General features: G+C 52.3%; 1 protein-coding gene and 1 long non-coding RNA gene across 14 annotated transcripts in view; both read left to right on the top strand.

Moving 5' to 3' along the window:
* Nucleotides 1-4,234: 4,234 nt before the first annotated feature.
* LOC137211624 (uncharacterized) lies at nucleotides 4,235-7,452 on the top strand. Of its 3 annotated transcripts, none has more exons than XR_010937162.1 (5): nucleotides 4,235-5,079; nucleotides 5,371-5,495; nucleotides 5,932-6,117; nucleotides 6,575-6,692; nucleotides 7,155-7,452. It is a non-coding gene; the product is annotated as an uncharacterized lncRNA (long non-coding RNA). The 3 variants fall into 3 exon arrangements; XR_010937161.1 differs by having other exon boundaries at nucleotides 6,510-6,692; XR_010937160.1 differs by having other exon boundaries at nucleotides 5,932-6,692.
* A 3,528-nt stretch (nucleotides 7,453-10,980) lies between these two features.
* PGS1 (phosphatidylglycerophosphate synthase 1) overlaps nucleotides 10,981-17,228 on the top strand; it is a 108,627-nt gene continuing 102,379 nt past the window's right edge. For 10 of the 11 annotated variants that reach the window (XR_010937420.1, XR_010937418.1, XR_010937417.1 and 7 more), the window contains exon 1: nucleotides 10,981-11,150. Coding sequence is in view for 6 of the 11 variants with exons in the window: in XM_067715439.1 (XP_067571540.1) it covers nucleotides 10,999-11,150 (152 nt within the window). In the remaining 5 variants the exon portion in view is untranslated. Of the gene's footprint in view, nucleotides 11,217-17,228 lie in introns of all 11 variants that reach the window. The other variant, XM_067715442.1, reaches the window with a different exon arrangement.

The following is a 17,228-nucleotide window of genomic DNA, read 5'->3' as shown; positions in this document are numbered from 1 at the left end:
GAGGAGAGGAGGTGATTGAGGTGAACAGCGGATCTGTTCTTGGTCACGTCGGCGTGGATGTGGGTGGTCTGAGCTAACCAGGGCCAGCTTTACAAAGGATGGAAAATTTTGCCATCTGTCCCCAAACAGGCAGTGGGGTGCTGGAGACACCTGAGAACTAGCTTAAGTGGCACTTAGATTGTCATCTCTCAGGACGCAGGGGCTGAGAGCTTTGGACGCTGCCCTTTTCCCAGATGCCATGCCACAGAATATAAGGACTCAGAAAGGAAGGGAGAGACCCTCGGGAGTTTAGAACTCGGAGACACGGCTCCTTTGCTTCTCTAGGAGCTGATAGGCACCTCACTGCGCCTCCAACTTGCCGCTGTGTCTTCGCTCTGTGCCATCACTTCTCTCCCCCACAGATGTCAGGGGACTAAGTGAGATGTGGTCAGGACACCCAGTCTCTCTGGAATTCAGCTTTGCCATCCGTAAAGTAGGAATAATAATCTTTTCCCATCAGAGATCTGAGATTAAAAAGACAAGGAAAGATTCTGCACATCAAAATATGCTAGACATGGAAGTAATTCAGTGCAGTTCCCCCTTTGGATTCTGTTAGGAGAGCAGTAGTCAGGAGGAAGTCTTGTTACTCCTGCAGAGGGGGAAATTGATTTATTCAACACACTTCACAAATATTGGACTCTATGTACCAGACATTGTGCTGGGCATTGACATATAATGACGAATAAGACCTAGTCTTTGCCCTCCAGATACTTGCGGGCTAATGAAATGAATTCTCCTTCTTTGTAGAATCAGGAGTTCATTCTTTTTCTCATCCATTGCTTAGGAGGCTGCCACCATGACCATCCACTGCTGTGCTGAGCCCCGTGGAGGACAAGGAAGGCTCACAAGGAATAGCCCTTGAGTTAATGGATGAGAAACTGCTTTGTAAATTACAAGGCTCTGGGGCTTCCCTGGTGGCGCAGTGGTTGAGAGTCCGCCTGCCGATGCAGGGGACGCGGGTTCGTGCCCCGGTGCGGGAAGATCCCACATGCCGCGGAGCTGCTGGGCCTGTGAGCCGTGGCCGCTGAGCCTGTGCGTCCGGAGCCTGTGCTCCACAACGGGAGAGGCCACAACAGTGAGAGGCCCGCATACCGAAAAAAAAAAAAATTATAAGGCTCTGACACAAGTTAGATTCATTCAACCATTCCAAAAACCCTCACTGAGTGCCTACCTTTGCGAGGCATGGGGCAAAGCGCTGGGAACACAGAAGTGCTGGGTGAATCCTGCAGGGATACAGGGGAGGTGAGGGGACATGGGACCCCCAAGTGTTGAGCGTCATGAGAAAGAAGTGGTTGTAATTATGATCCTATGAGACTGTGATCATTCATTCTTGGGGGGAGAGGGGGTCAGAAGTGAGGGCGGGAGAGATAAGGAGGAAGAAACAGCCCCTGAGCTTGGGATTCCCCGGTCTGGTTGGAGGGACTCATACCTCTGAAATCGGTAAGTCCTAATATCAACAGCACAGTACCCAAGTGAGCCTGGGCTCTGCCAAGGGCCAGCAGCAAAGGCTGCATGACTGGCGGGGAGCATAGCGTGGGCCCAAGAGTGCCTGGATGATTTAAGGAGCAGAGAGGAGGGGCAGGGTCATCACGCATGCCCAGCGGCCTGAAAGAAGCTGTCCTGCTGGAGAGGGGCAGGGCTCCCTGCATACTGACTCAGGAGACTGAACTGCTGTCCAGGCTCCACAACCCAGTAGCTGTATGACTTTGGGCCACTGACTTTCCCAGCTGTGCCTCAGTTTCCTTATTTGTAAAACAGGCTGATAATAGTACCTACTTCATCCGGTGGTTGTGAGGACTGAGCCAATGCATGCAAAATGCTTAGGATGGTGCCTTGCACATATTAAATGCTCAGTTTATGTTAGCTATAATGATTTTGAAAGGTCTTCGGGGAGAGGGAGGAGAGGAGGGCTGAGCTGCTGCAGCTTGGGCCACTAGGCGATACATATGGCTATAAATGGCTTTATGTTTTGGAGAGCTATATATCTCCTATATAAGAGATATTCCAAAAAGCTGCTTGTCTTCAAACGATTCAGCCAGTCACCAAGTTTCCCTTTGGCTTTCTAATATCTCCAGGGGGTTCCCATTGCCTTTGTGGTGAGTATTCGTCTGAGGCTCTCTGCTCCCTCTCAGCTTCATCAGCTGCCTCTGCCCCACTGACACCTCCAGCTCCAGCTACATGGAGCTCCAGGCTGTGTCCAGAACGTTCCCCAGGCCTGGGTCTCTGCATGGCTGCTTCCCTCTGGGTGGAACTACCTTCCACACCTTGGCTGATTTCTACTTTTCCTCCAAGATTTGGCGGAGATCAGTGTAAACTTCCAGGGTAGCTCCTTCTATGCTGAAACACGTGCCCTACTCATCCCCTGTTAACCTAGAGGAAAAGGACTATAGTTGATTATTTTTTTCCTATGGAAGCCTAGAAACTGGTACGTAGAAAGTGCCCAATGGCTCTTTAAATAAGGGATTGTGTCGCCTTCTGTTTTCCATCATTTTTAGATACTACTGACTGCTTTCTTCTAGAGTAGCTTTTGGTCTTTTCCTGAAGGGCTCAGGAGCGGCTGTTCAGCTGGGAAGGAGGGTATAGAAGCCCCTGTGTGGTTGGTGGAGACTATTAGGCCTGCTCATCAGAAGACAAAGGGAGTGAAGACTCAAACTTTGCTGGAAAAGTCAGGGAGGAGAGATCGGGACAATACAGGGCGCACTCCCAGACTCCTTCTTCCAGGCAAGAGAGATGCCCAGACCAGGGCAGACTTGACCGAAGGCACTTTCCCTGTCTGCTGGGGATGGGTAGTGGTGAGAAACCATTATCCAGGTCTGGCCTCTCTGCCCCTCCATGCTGTTTCCCTGGTTAAGGGATTTCGGAGCCTCCTGCCTTTTCAGAATCTCTCCCTTTGCAGCATTTCTTATGAAGTCAGAATCCCATTTCCAGGCAAAGGTGCTTGGTCATAAAGATAATAAAGATATTCATTCATGATGGAGGGGAAGTACACAGCGGTTTCAGCTGCCCATGGGGCTTCACTTACTCATGGTGTGTGACAGAGGATGAACTCTTGCCCAAGCCTCTTAGATGGGAATGCTGGTGCCTGTGGGGTGGTCACAGGAAGCTCTGGCACGTCTCGGTGAACACGAGGTCCCATCCTTGCACACATGATCTCCGTATCCTCCGGGGGCCAGCCTGGGCGTGGGCACTAACGTTGCCATTGTTCTGTTTGGTGGCTGCCTTTGCAGCCAGATGGGTTAGGAGACTGGCCTCAGACCACAGGAGTTGCTCAATACCAAGCCCCAGGCCTCCCTGTGTCTCAAGACTAGTGGGCTTTCTACAGCGCAAGGAGGCACCCTGGGTTCAACTGCCCGGTGGCCTGATATTCCTTATCCCACGTTGATTCTGCTTCTACTACATGCCAGTTAGTTGGGGAAGCCTGGGGATACAATGGTGGGGAAAAGACTGGTTCCTTCCCTCTGGAGCTTCTAGGCTAATGTTGATGGTTACAGGAAATAGGCAGGAGGCAATGAGGTCTCTCCTCTCCTGCCCCCCTTTCTCTTGGACAATTTGGAGAAGATGGGGGGAGTGTCTCACCTGACCTCTTGGAGGCCCTGCCCCTCGCCCCCCAGTGAGTCTCTCCCAGGGCTGGGCTTCCTTGGGCAACTTAGCCCCTCTTAGTTGAAGCCCCTGCCCACCGGGACTGATGGCGGGAGCCGGCCCTGCTGGCCGCAGGGCAATGGCAGGGATGACCTTTCCTGTGCAGGAGGAAAGGTCCGAGGGTCGCATACCAGGCTGACCCCGACCTCTCTCTTTCCTGCTTTAGACAATCCTGAGGGGCGGGCGGGGGAGGCCTGGACAATGGCCCGCAGCCGGAAGCGCCATTCCAGTTTGCAGGCCTTTGTTTCTGCCGGGAGGGGCGGCAGAGCTAATGAAAAGGTTTATGGCTCAGATGTCTGTGAGCAGTGGAGTTCCTTCTGACATTCCAGGCCCAGCTGGCCTCTGGCATTTCCCAGAAAAAGTGCCGAGGGAGGGAAAGAAAACACTTTACCAACCCACCCACTTACCCACCCTGCCTTCTCAGATTCCTCTCCCTTCTGGCACTCGGGCTGGGTCTCAGCTCAGACCCCTGCCCGGGGGCCCCAGTCCTGCACCCACAGAGGGGGTAGGGGGTGGGAGGGTGACTCTAGGAGGGCCTGGAGAGTACCAAGTGTGTGTGGGGTATCTGGGAGGGGAGAGAAGTTTCTTCCACCGGCTCGGAGAAGAATCCACATCTGTTCCAAGTTCGGAGTCGGGGGTAGAAAAGGAGGGGCGCTAGCATCTCGCCAGTTATCTCCCCAGACCCCAAACCAACCAGCCCTGCTCTGTCCCGAGCTGGGATGGGAATAGTCTCTGTTTGCTCTGAAGCGGCTACTGTGCACGCACCCGTGCGTGCCCTTTCCTGCGCCCGGGAACAGACACCGGGGTAGCGGGCAGTTCTGGGAAGCGAGGCTGTGGTGAACCATCTGGGCTGTAATGCAAATGAAGCCTGGACCGGCGCCTGGAGCTGAAGTGGCAGTGCCCCGAGAGGGAGAGCCGGCAGGGGGGTGAGGATGGAGGCAGGCTCCTGGGCTCCAGATGCCCTTGGAGAGCCAGGATGCGTGGGAGACCAGGTGGATGCAGGGGTCCGGCTTGCCCTACAGTAGCCAGCTGGGCTGGCTGCTGGAGCACAGCGGTGGGCAGCCCTCGACCTACCAGGCTTTTGGGTCAGGTGCTGCTTACCCTCTCTCCCCGGGCGTGCACGCAGCATCTGAACTGACCTCCTGGGCCTGCACTCAGGCTCCCTGCAGTGGCAGGGTTGCCACGAAAACCTCCTGAGTCCCCCATCGAGGGGTGTGACACCCCTAGGAAGGTCCCTGGCTCCTCTGAATTTGAAGCACACATTGGCACGCACTGATTCTTGGACAAGTTCAAAGGGATGTGATGTATCCTCTCTCAGGCTCCCAAGGTCCGGAACCAGCCGGGATGGCAGAGAAGTGGCTCAGAAGGAGTGGGAGGTGGGAGTCTCCAGCAGGGACAGAGGTGAGATTCTAAGGTATGACATTGGGGGCTGGCTCTCCGAGTCCCTTGCTTTCCACCTTGCTGCACTCACCTGGCCTCACATGAGTGGAGTTCAGAGTGTCTTCACCTGGGTACGTGAACTGCCCCCCGTCCAGGATTTCATAAGACCCCGATAATTATAAACAAAATGCTGCTGGAAGTCCAGATTTCGGGGGTAAGTGGACCTACTCAGAGTCGCTTCTTGCTCCTGCAAGACTTACTTTACAAAACCATTCATTCGCTCATTCCTTTTTTTTTTTTTTTTTTTGACAGTGCCCCACGACATGGGGGATCTTAGTTGCCTGACCAGGGATCGAACCCGTGTCCCAGCATTGAAAACGTGGAGTCTTAAATACTGGACTGCCAGGAAAGTCCCCATTCATTCATTTCTTTAAGAGGTAACTTTTGAGCACCTGCTATGTGTCAGAGATTGGTCTGCGTGCTTGGAATTTATCGCTCTGGGCCCTCATGGAGCTCAGGCTCTCTCCAGAAGTACAAGGTTCTCCCACAATTGATGTCATGATTAATCAATTTCGACTGTGCTAAGTACTGTGCAGGAGAAGTCACAGGGGCTGTGAGCATATTATGGGGACACCCAGTCTATAGGGGGGCACATCTGAAGGGAACCCCTGAGGAAGGGACACGTGCAGAGTGATGGGAAGCCGAGGTCTGGAGAGGTCACCTCCCCACGTCTCCCAGCTTGTAGGTGCTAGGAGCAAGCAGAGTCCGCGACAGGTGCGCCACCAGCATCAGGGCGCCTGGGCTCTGCCACCAAGCATCTTTCCCACTGTCCACTTCTGTCTCATTTGTCACTCTCCCTCCCACCCACTAAAGGCCTTAGTCCCCAGCTTCCGAGCTCAACCTGAGGCAGCTACGCGCAGAGAAGATGGAATATTCGACTCCATTCTACTGTGGGAGGTGGGTCAGGCACAACCTCTAACTTCTGGAACTTTGGAAAGCGAAAAGATGTTTCACGAACAGGCAGGACAGCCTCATGGTTCAACATTCAAAAGGCAAAAGGTACAGATGAACTGTGACCTTCTACAGTTACCCTTCCTCCTGTGGTATCTGGGGCATTTTTTTTTTTTTTTTTTTTACAGGTCAAAAGATGCCTGTGAAGTAGTGAGCTACAGGCTGAAGGAAACCCACAGATGCAGTGGTTGACCTGTACAGAATTTAACATTTTTGAGACAACATTTAAAAATCTGGCAATTTCACATCCATATTTGAATTGGGGGCTTTTGGGGAACAATCTGGCAGGTCTGGTGGGCCCTCTAGATGGGACCTGGGCTCTCCAGCTCAGCATAGCCCACCACCCAGGATGACTGCCCTCCCCCCACTCCCCTTCCTGCCAGGAGCTGCAGGCATAGATGTGGCAACTCTACCTGGCTTCTGTCTTCCCACCTCTCTAGGCTAAGGCGTAAGGAGGATGATTGACTTTGGGGGATTTCCTTTGAGTCTCTTTCCTAACTTCCAGGAGACTGGAAATAAATCAAGCCTGAGCCTGGGAGTCCGGAGCCTCTTCTCCCACCTGCTGGGGCCTGGTCTGATTTGGCCTCATCTCAACAAGGAGACTTGTCCTGCTGGAGACTCTGGTACCAGTCCTGGGGCACACCTAGCCTCTTGCTTCAAAGCACCATGAGGGCTGGGCAGGGAGAAGCAGAGGAAGGTGGGGCAGGGTGGGGTTCTGCCAGGAAGCCCCCCCAGCAGCTCACCTCCACCACCCATGTGGCTCCTGGGGAGCCTGGGATTCCCTGGGACATAACTGGCCACGGGCCGCAGTGTCTCCCCAAGGGCTGGGCTGCTGGATCACGAGGAGGCCTGCAGCTCCTGGTTGGGGTGGTGCTGGCTGCCTGCCACACCACAAGAGGCTGAGATTCCCCTGAAGCTGAGAGCTGCATTTATTTCTCACCGGGACAGAGAAGCGAACTGGCTTGCTCTGCCCAGGAGGCATTTCCAGAAATCTGGGCTCTGACTTCTTGCTGATGAAATGCCAGATTATCCTGGGCCTCTTTGTGGCAAGAGAGCCATTGAGCAATAGGTATTTTGTTTTGCAGATGACAAGATTTTTGACACTGAAAAGTTTAAATGACAAATGCAAGAACCTTGACCGCTTCTCCACCCCTACCAGCAAGGTTGCTGGTTTGAACTCAGTGTTTGGACAAGTTGTTCTTCACAACCCGCAACTCCAACTTCCTCAGGTCCCTGGTGCCAGAAGACCTCATCTCTCCCTGTTTTAGGGCCATACAAGCCCGGTGGGGCCCATGCCAGGTCCACTGCTGCAGCCCAGGGAAAAGCCATTTTCTGAAACAGACGTTGGCAAACTATGGTGCAGGGCTGGCAGGATGCTTTTGTAAATAAAGTTTTATTGAAAATACAACCACACTCATTTCTACTGCTTGTGGCTTTTGCACCAGACTTGAGACTGAGACTGGCCCCCAACGTGTGAAATATTTACCACTGATCCCTTTAAGAAAATATTTGGCAATCTCTGCTCTGGGGGAACAGACGCCTGTCTCATGCCAGGGAGGACTGGGGTCAGGTCTTAGTTTTGGGGGGGAAGAGTATCAAGGGGCTGGAAAAGATCAGGGTAACAGCTCAGTGGGGAGAGCATATCCCAGGGAGAATGAAGGCAGGAAAAGGGCTGGTGGCCTGAGGGGAGACCGAGGGCTCTGTGAGCTGCCACATTTGCAAAGTGATCTGTGGCAGCAGGTCAGTAAAATCCCAGGAGGCCAAGCCACCATCGCCCCACCCTTGGCGGAAAAGCACAAGCTGGCTGGTTCCCTCCTGCAGCCGGGAGGCTTCAGAGCTCACACCTCCCGCCATGCATGCATTTATCAAACCAGCATGAATGAGTCGGCTTCTGGTGCCAGGTCCTCTTCTGGGTGCTCGTGCCTCAGTGCTCTAAGGCCTCAGATTTGGGGGCGGGGGGGGGTGGCGCAGGAAGACAAAAGACACGGCAATCAACCAATGAATAAGATTAGATCACAGTTCTTAATAGAGAGAAAATACAATCCTGTTATGGGGCCAGGCGGGCCTTTCTAGGGGAGGGAGAGCTTTAGACAGAGCTCCGAAGGATGGGGGGTGGGGGGCAGTGGTGGAGGACATTGTAAGCAGACAGAACAACTAACACAGAGATCCTAGGGCAGCAATGTGTGTGGGGAGTTTGAAGGGTGGTAAAAAGGCCAGGCTGGTGAGGCGGGGCGGTGACGGAGTAGGAGAACGGAGGGGGAGGCAGGCTGTGGCCCCAAGGCTGGTTTCATGCCATCCTTAGTACCTAGGCTGCATTCCCTACAAAACAAGAGTGCGCTCCTCAGAGGCAGCCCATCAGCCCCCAGGTCAAACTAACCTAGGAGAGTTTCTCATCACCGAGGCAGGAGGTGGGCTGGCCAGCCCCTTCCTCCCTCCTTCCTGGATTTGCAATAGCCCTGTGTTTGGGAGAGACCCTCGCTCACAAAGCAAGTTCTGGAAGGAAGGGCTTTCCTCTTACACTGGCATGATTTTCGGTCCAGGGAGTGAATCACAGACAGTGAGGCACGGGCCCTTAGCTCAGGACTTCCTGGTGTTTCCTGCCTGGGAGAGCAGCCCTGCTATCAGGGGCAGCAGCCCACCACTCCCTGACGTCAACTCTCCTTTTCATGAATGGGTTTCCTTTTCCGTTTGGGAAGACATGATCTCGGTCATCAGTCCATCGACCCTGTCATTCTCACCCTAGCACCTCCTGTTTGGGAAGAAGCAAGCAGGCTAACGAGAAGGCAGTGGGTGCAAACAGGAGGATGAGGGAGACTCAGCGGATGGGCTTCCGAGCCACCGAGGGGTTTCAGAGGACAGATGCTTTCTCGTCTGGGGTCATCAAGGTGTGACTTGAGAACTCCCAGCAGCTGTCGTCGTGTCTGCCCAGACTGCCTGTCCTCCAAGCAGCTTGGGGGTGCTCCCAGGCAGACTTTCTGGGCCACCTGTGTTAGCATGACTTACCTCCTCTACTTATTCTCCCTAACTAGTCCAGATGAGACTTCTTGGAGGAAACAGTGCTTGTGTGCTGTCATCATGTAAAAATGTAACCGTCTAAAATATTGCTCAATCCCTGAAAACCATTATTTAAAATTTTTGCAACTCTAAATGTGTGTGTTGTAGGGCAAAGTCATAGTTGCCTCACTCTGGTTGTAGCTCGGACTGTTTCAAAGTAGCCAGGAAGGCCAGAGGCCCTCGGTGTGTGGCTTCAGAAAGGACTGGGGTCATTGTCTGCTGTTTATACTTAATGTAAATACTCCTTAGTTTAACTTACGGTACTGTCAATATCTCTGTGTGCTACTATAGTTTACTTTAGATCAGAAATTCCCAGTGGGATGGTACTATGGCTGTTTGTCTCAATACCTCTCCCAGCAAAGCATCACATTGCGCAAAGAAGCTGCCAGCTCTTTTCAGGACGGTTAGGATGCTCCTGTGGTCCACGTGGTACTCATTGCCCAGCATCATGGTGCAGCCATTCAGCACCTTGACCCTGCAACTACCCTGTGCCAGGCATGGTGCAAAAGTGGAACCAAGCAAGGGATAGTTTCATTCTAGTTCCTGGAAATTAGGCAATTTGATGATTCACCACTTCTCACTTGGAAGAGTTGAATCAAATTTCGCCCTGTATTTGTAAAGCTATCTGAACTTAAAGGGAAAATTAAAATCTGAAGTACTCTCTGATTGTAAACAATTTGGAAACTCTTAAATAGCACCAAATAAGCAATGTTAACATTTTGGTGTATTTAGTTTCAGTCTGTCTGTACCCACACTCTCAAATTTTTAACAAAATGGGATAAGCTCTATACTGCTCTTTGAAATCTAGATTTTACTCTTAATTTCATTAACCATTCTTTTTTTGTGTGTGTGTTATGCGGGCCTCTCACTGTTGTGGCCTCTCCCGTTGCAGAGCACAGGCTCCGGATGCACAGGCTCGGCGGCCACGGCTCACGGGCCCAGCCGCTCCGCGGCATGTGGGATCTTCCCGGACCGGGGCACGAACCCGCGTCCCCTGCATCGGCAGGAGGACTCTCAACGACTGCTCCACCAGGGAAGCCCGAGATGAACATTCTTGTAGGGAATGTATAATTCATTTCCTCGGGTAATTTGTTGAAAGCAGAATTCGGAATGTTTTGTATCCTGTGTGTCCATATCCTTTTAACCACACAACACCTTCCCTCACCACCATAAGTAGGATATGATTATCTCCTACAGCTTTTCCAGTTTCCAAGTCCCAGCGTCTGTGGATCCTGCCAAGGAACCACATGATACAGATGAGAGTCATCCGTTACCTTTTTAAAATCAGCTACAAAAAAGTGCTCTTGGCTGTAGGGATGAGCTCCTTCAGCCTCTTTGGCCATGGAGCCGTAGTTCCCAGGGGCGGGTTACAGCGTGTGTATGCATTTGGGCGCATGGGGAGGTTGGAGGGGTCTTTACAGCATCTAGACTGGGTGAGCTGCTCTGTGCCCTGGAGCTGCAGGCCCAGGGCTGACAAGGTGAAAGATGGTCCCGCCTGGGTCTGGTGGGGATTTTCCGTTCTCAGTGCGCCCGGGTGAGTCAACGGTCACCCACTTCTGTACATCTTAGCTAACACCTTGGAGCAGGGGCTCGGCCTGTCAGGTCCAGCCTGAACTTGGTCGTGGGGTCTGACAGGTGATGCCCCTCACTCTCCACCCCCATCCGGTATCAAGACCGAGTCAGGGGATGCTGGTGCCCGCGCCCTACTCCTCCACGGCCTGGTCCCTGCGTGCAGCACACCTGCGTCCCCCTGGCGGGAAACTGAGGCTGCGGGGTGGGTCCGCCTCCCCTCCAGGCTCCCGCGCGCCGCCCGTGTCCGCGCGCGCGGTTGTCAATAAAGTTCTCGCGCGCCGGAAGCGGAAGCGGCGAGTCTCCATGGCGGCGGCGGCTACGGCTACGGCGGCGGCGGCGGGGCCGGTGTTCTGGAGGCGGCTGCTGGGCCTCCTGCCTGGCCGCCCTGGGCTGGCCGCTCTCCTGGGGCGCCTGTCCGACCGACTCGGCAGGAACCGGGACCGCCGGCGCAGGAGGTGAGAGAGCGGTGGGGCTGAGGGCGTGCCCGGCCCCGACCCTCATTCCGCGCTCCCGGCGTCGCGGTGAGCTCTCCGTATCCCCGCGCGCGGGCCCGCCCGGCCCCCGCAGTCCCGCCTCGCCGCCGGCCTTCCCGGGGTGGGGGACCCCTCCCGAAGTCGGTCGGGCCGGCCCGGGGCTGAGGGGGGCGAGCCCGGCCTCCGGCCTCCGGCCTCGTACGGTGAAGCGAAGGGGCTGTGTGTGCACACCCGGGGCGGGGGGATGAGTTCGTGCGTTGCTTTGGGCCCCGGGGTGTGTGTGTTGGAGAGTCTTCGCGAGAGACACTGTTTGGGTCCGGAGGGGTCTTTTCCTTAAGTAATCCTAGCTGCGAGGTGACTCGACGGGAGTGAATCAGCCCTGCTGGGATTCTGTGCCTGCAGCATTTCTCACATCCTGCCAGAGAGGGCTGTGAAGCAATCCTGAGTCAGGAACACTCAGGCCAGGGAAGAGGAACCACTTGAAACCCCTTTTACACTTTGCAGAGGGCCTGTGTTCTGGAAAAGTACTGAAGTGAGTTATGGAAATAGTGAAGTAGGCTTTGAAGCAGTTCGCTCAGGCAGTGGTCTATCGAAGTAAACATTTGCCAGGTACATGCTGACCTAAGAGGCCTGCTGCTGTTGCTAATATTAAAAAAAAAAAAAAAAAGACTTATGTGCACGTAGTTTTCTTGTTGGAGAGACTCGAGCCTTACGCTTGTTTCTTAAGAAAAAAAATCTTGGAACTGCGTCTTTTTGCAGAGTTTGCGCCTTAGATTTTTATCTGCTACTAGGGTGAGATGTGACCTTCTGGCCTTTGGTAGAGAGATCTGTGGCCCAGTCATGTGTGCTGATTCTAGGTATGGAAAGGAACTTGCTTCTTATTGGGTTACTTTGGAAGATTTTCAGCAAAAATTCAGGTTTCACTTAGGGGAACTTTTTGTGATAGAATCAGCCCAGGACGGAACTCTTGGAAGCTTACTGATCAGAACGGCTTTAAGTTTCACATCAGTGAACCCGGTGGGAGTGGGGTGTAGAAGAGGTGGCCTCTGTTCTCTGTAATTGGTGCTTAGCAAAGACCTGTTTATTCCAGTGGGTAGTGAAGTCAGATGACTTCTACGTCCTGGTATCAAACCACTGAGAAATTTGGTTTAAAGTTTCAAAAAATGTTCTCAAGGACGAGATGTTTAGGCCATTTTGTCATTTCCCTTGTATGTATTTAAACTATACAGAAAAGTACTTCATGATTAATCACTGTTTAACATTGGAGTTGATTACTAAAGGCTGTTGGGGCAATCGCCACAAATTCTTTTAAGAAAGACATTTCTCTTGAGTGTTTTTCTGCAGGGGGGGAGGGCAGTGTGGCCGTGGGGATAGTCTACATTGACTTCTTAAGTCTTTTTTGTAAAGAGCATTAGTGGATGCAGGACTTGTGGCTCCATATTTCTTCTTGATTAAGTTGGTTAAGGCTGTGGGTCAAAAATTAAACCAGGAACTCAGTTAAATCACAGACATAGAAACACAAATGTCAGATATTTGCGTCTTTTACTCCTTGGAGGTGATGCCTATGCTAGGACGGAGGATAAATGTTTTGAGCAGTATTACTACAGTACTGTGGGGTTCTGACCCTTTCTTTGCCTTATTTGGTTTGCAGATGTTTTCTGCTTCTCTGTGGCCTGGCTGTTTGGGGTTACTCATGTCTGTATGGCCGCTCACCTCCAGTGGCTGCTGACTTTCGTTTCTTCTCTATTGTTCAGTTGCACCAACCAATTCCTCATTCCCCGAATGATGTGGTTTCTTGTAACTCTGATCATTGATTCATTGATAATAGTTCTGTGTAGCCATGAACTTATTTTAGATTTTAGCTTGCCAGTCTGACTCAACTGTTGGAGTGCCTGGTGAATCCTCGTGACTAGCAAGGGGAGTGGTGAGAGGGAACAGTTCTTTACTGCAGTGGTTTCCTTTCAGTTATAGAGACAGCCATAGTGACAGAGAACTCTATTTAAAATTACTTCTAGGGGCTTCCCTGGTGGAGCAGTAGTTAAGTATCTGCCTGCCAATTCAGGGGACACGGGTTCGAGCCCTGGTCTGGGAAGATCCCACATGCCGCGGGGCACCTAAACCCGTGTGCCACAGCTACTGAGCCTGCGCTCTAGAGCCCGTGAGCCACAACTGCTGAGCCCGTGCACCTAGAGCCCATGCTGCAACAAGAGAAGCCACGGCAATGAGACTCCCGTGCACCGCAACAAAGAGTAGTCCCCCGCTCACTGCAACTAGAGAGAGCCTGCGTGCAGCAACAAAGGCCCAAAGCAGCCATAAATTAATCAATTAAAAAAAATTACTTCTAATTAGTGATTTGGAAATACTGCTGTTTTTTCTTAAGCAGGCATCTGACTCATTACCGTGGACAGCTGGATTCATTCACTCATTCAGCATGCGTGTATAGAGCACAGCTGTGCTGTGCTAGGTGCCAAGGGAACATACATAGTCCCACCTTCATGGTGCTCAGACCCATAAACAGACAATAGTAAAGTAAGGTAGGAAAGGTCATGGCAGCACTAAGGCACACCTGGAAGTCACAGAAGGCTCCCGGGCGGTGATGATCTTGGAGCTGTGTTTTGGAGGCGTGTAGGAGTAGGCTAGGTGAGGAAGTGGGGAGCCAGTGTTCAAGGAAGGATAGTGAGTGATGTAGGTTGATGGTGGCAGCGGCGGTCTAGGCCTGAGGGGGTGGGGCTTGTATGAAGTCATGGACAGTGGGAAGAGAAGAGAGGGCTGGACTGGAATCAGCTCTGGTGGGGGTGTGTAGGGGGGTGCTGAGGAGGTAGCTCATGTTTCTGACTTGGGTGACTACATGGATGGTGGCATGCTTCACTAAAACAGGGAGCGAGAAAGAGGACCAAGTTTGGGGGATGACGATAAGGTGAGTTCAGGGCATGTCCATTCGTATCCAGGTGGGTCCAAGTGGAGGCGCTCACTGTTCAGGTGAAGGGCGGGTCCGGCGCTCAGGCGAGGAAGACAGAAACTTCAGGTAGTTTCTTGGAGTCATCAGACTACACAGAATTGACTTGTTATTTGGGGTATGAGACCTGGTGGAAAATGTGTCAAGAGGGCGTTAGTTCCTAACTGAGTTTGCTGCCATACAAGGAAATATTTTCTCTGTGGTCTCCTTTTTCTTTTTTTAAAAACTATTTTCAATTTGAGCTATGTGTGCAGAAAAGTCTTTATTTTTGAAACCCAAGTTCTATTTTATTTTAGGTGTGTGTATGTGTGTGTGTGTGTGTATGTGTGTGTGTATGTGTGTGTATGTGTGTGTGTGGGGTGGTGGTGGGGTGTCCTAACTTTCCCGAGTGTAAGAGGGAAACATAACCAGCAAACTGTTCTTTTTATTAGGTTTCCTTACCTTGTAATGCCAGCTCAACATACTCTTATTCTACTTCTTAGTGGTTTCTACTCTGAGGGACCACCAGGTTTCCAGAAATTACTTTTTCTCTGAGTTTTCTGATGCTGGGACCCAGTCCTCCTTATTCATTAGAGTTCAGTAGCGCCACCTCTTGTATTATAGCAGTAGAATGGGTGGGAGGGGGGATATTTAGAATCAAAGCATGATTTCCCCAAATAATTCAAATTTGATCTTGCAGAGAATTAAAATAAGATTTGCAGCTGACTGACTTGTAAATTGTAGCTTTATTAGGTTCATATTGACCTGAGTACCCTCTGAGCACATTGCTGCTGCTGCTGAAGTAGGCTGGTCAGTCAGCTGTGTGCTCATAGATAGAAACTAGCCTGGGATTGAAGCGGTCTGATAGATAATTCCCTTGTAAACATGTGATCCGAGTAATGTAAATGAGTCGTTTTCACTGCCGGGAAGTCAGGCTGGTTGCAGCAGTTTGGATTAGTAGAACGTGTGAGTGGTTCTCGGCAGGCACTTGGCTATGCCTGATGCCTTTGGCTACGGAGGTGTGTTGTGGGTTATAAGTATATGTTAGGTTTCTAGCCCCTCGATGTAATCGACTTTCTTTTGGACAAGCCAAGAGGAGAGTCAGCGTGTTGCCACATGCTGGCAGCCCCGGCCTCGTGCCGGCCTTGAGGGAGCAGCCATTGGTCTTCTGTGACCTACGGGAATTCACACTCATTTCCCTTACTTGGGTTTAGGTCTTGCGTTAGTCAGGAAGGGCTGCCTGCTGCTGGGGCTGCAGGAAGTTTCGTCCTTTCGTGTAGTTTTTCGAGCCTTTTTCAGGAAGTGTTATGACTTGGTCTTTTCTCATCACTTCACCTCTTTACGTTTAAATGTGTGTGACGGGGGGAGGGTGGGTTTTTCTTAAAAAGTAGTTTCTGAAAATATTGCAATCCGGAGAGCTCAGTTTCTTTTAAAACATTCTTTCTTTTTTCGTCGTTTTGTACAGATTTGGGTGGGATACAAACCACAGAGTGTGTACCACGAACCTTATAGTCCCTGGAGAGCTCGTGGACCTTTAGACCATGACCCTGAGTGCAGGACACTTAATTAGTGCCCTGGCGTGGTACAGGGGACAGAACTCTTGTGCTGTCCACGGTGGATTTGTGGTTAGTGTAGGAGATAGTCCTCCGGCATCACCGTTTTCTTCCTTCAAAGCCCTGCAGACCCTGTTTTGAAAAGACGCTAGGAGGTGGGCCTGCTTCCTTGTGTCCCAAAGGATGGGTGACACCACTGTGGCCCCAGGGGAAGCACCTGTGTCCTCTGAAGCCGTGAGAGCTGTGCGGGGCCTGGTGGAGGTGAAGTGCAGACCCAGGTGGAACTCTCTGGCGTTGCCTTTCCTTAGTAGCGCCTCCACTGCCCCCGTGAGAGCTCGGTTGGACCTCCAGGCGCACTGTTGTGCATCCTGACGAACGGAGAACGCAAGGTGTGGCAGTATTTTTCCATGGAGCACTTGCAGCTTCAGAATGTTTGGTGGAATGGAAGACTCCTGTCTCTGCACACAAAGGAGAAATGCCTTCTCCCGTTTTCTGAAGCTTCCCTTGCACATAGCTGTGTTCGCGGCCTCTCAGCAGCCGTTCTGCTCTCGCTCTTTCGGTTTGACTGGCTACTCTGAACTCAAGTCCCGCTGCGGTCCTGTGCCTCTCATGAGTCGGGTGGGTGCATCGTCCTGTCTAGGGCAGGCTTCTGCTGTCCCTGCTTTAATGGTGGCCCCCGGACCATGGACAAGAGTGTTACTGCATGCTGTTCTTGGTCAAGGCAGTCCAGATATGGATTCCTTTTAGAGATGCTGAGAAGAAACTTCCCTCTCTTCCCCACTGCCCTCCCACTCCATACTCACTGTGTTCTCCTAGCGTCAGCCCCCCCCCATCCTCTCACCCCATTCCCCCAGGCCCCTCTCCAGGTGGAGGGAGTGGCCCCAGGTCAGGGGTCCTCAGCACTTAGGCCCAGCCCACTCTCCAGCTCAGGGAATTTGTTTGCAAATTTCATAGGAAGCCCTAAATCACCTGGCTGAACCTTTCCCCAGAGTCAGGTGTGTGTGTGGGTGGTGGCTGGAGCCCACCCTTTGGAGAGGATGCTGTCAGTTTCACCTTCAGAATTGTGGGCCGAGGATTGTTTTGCACTGTTGTTGCCGCCTCTGCCACCCGCTGAGGGCTGTAGCAAAGTAGTTAGGCTTGCCTGAGTTCAAGTACCAGGGCGCGCCCCTGATCTGGCCTTAGCTCTGTCCTCCAAACTTCCCTGATGATCCAGAGTAAAGGAGTGAGAGGGCGGCAGAACCTTATTATCTGGCCCCCCAGCCCCTGCCACTTCCTCCTCCCTATAACTAGAAATGGGAGCTCCATGTTATCTAGAAAGAGATGATTCAGGGGAGTGCAGGCCTAGATGTGGAAAATGTGTGTGTGTTTGTTTAGTTCTCTAAATGGTGAGTGTGACAGCCCTGCTTTTTTTGTAGAGTAACCACAGCTCCCTGCCTCCTCCTGTCTCTTGGGGGTTAGGGTTTTGACCCGGGACAGCTGCCTGGAGGGGGAAGTTGCTTGTGCAGGTGGTCGGCCCCTGGAGGCTGGGATTACTGTGCAGCAGGGGCTGTGGCTGGCACGGGGAGAAGTGTT

The sequence above is a fragment of the Pseudorca crassidens genome, chromosome 19, assembly GCF_039906515.1.
Source record: "Pseudorca crassidens isolate mPseCra1 chromosome 19, mPseCra1.hap1, whole genome shotgun sequence".
Classification (NCBI taxonomy): domain Eukaryota; kingdom Metazoa; phylum Chordata; class Mammalia; order Artiodactyla; family Delphinidae; genus Pseudorca; species Pseudorca crassidens.
The sequence above is the reverse complement of the archived record's forward strand: the minus strand, read 5'-3'. Positions and strand labels throughout refer to the sequence as shown.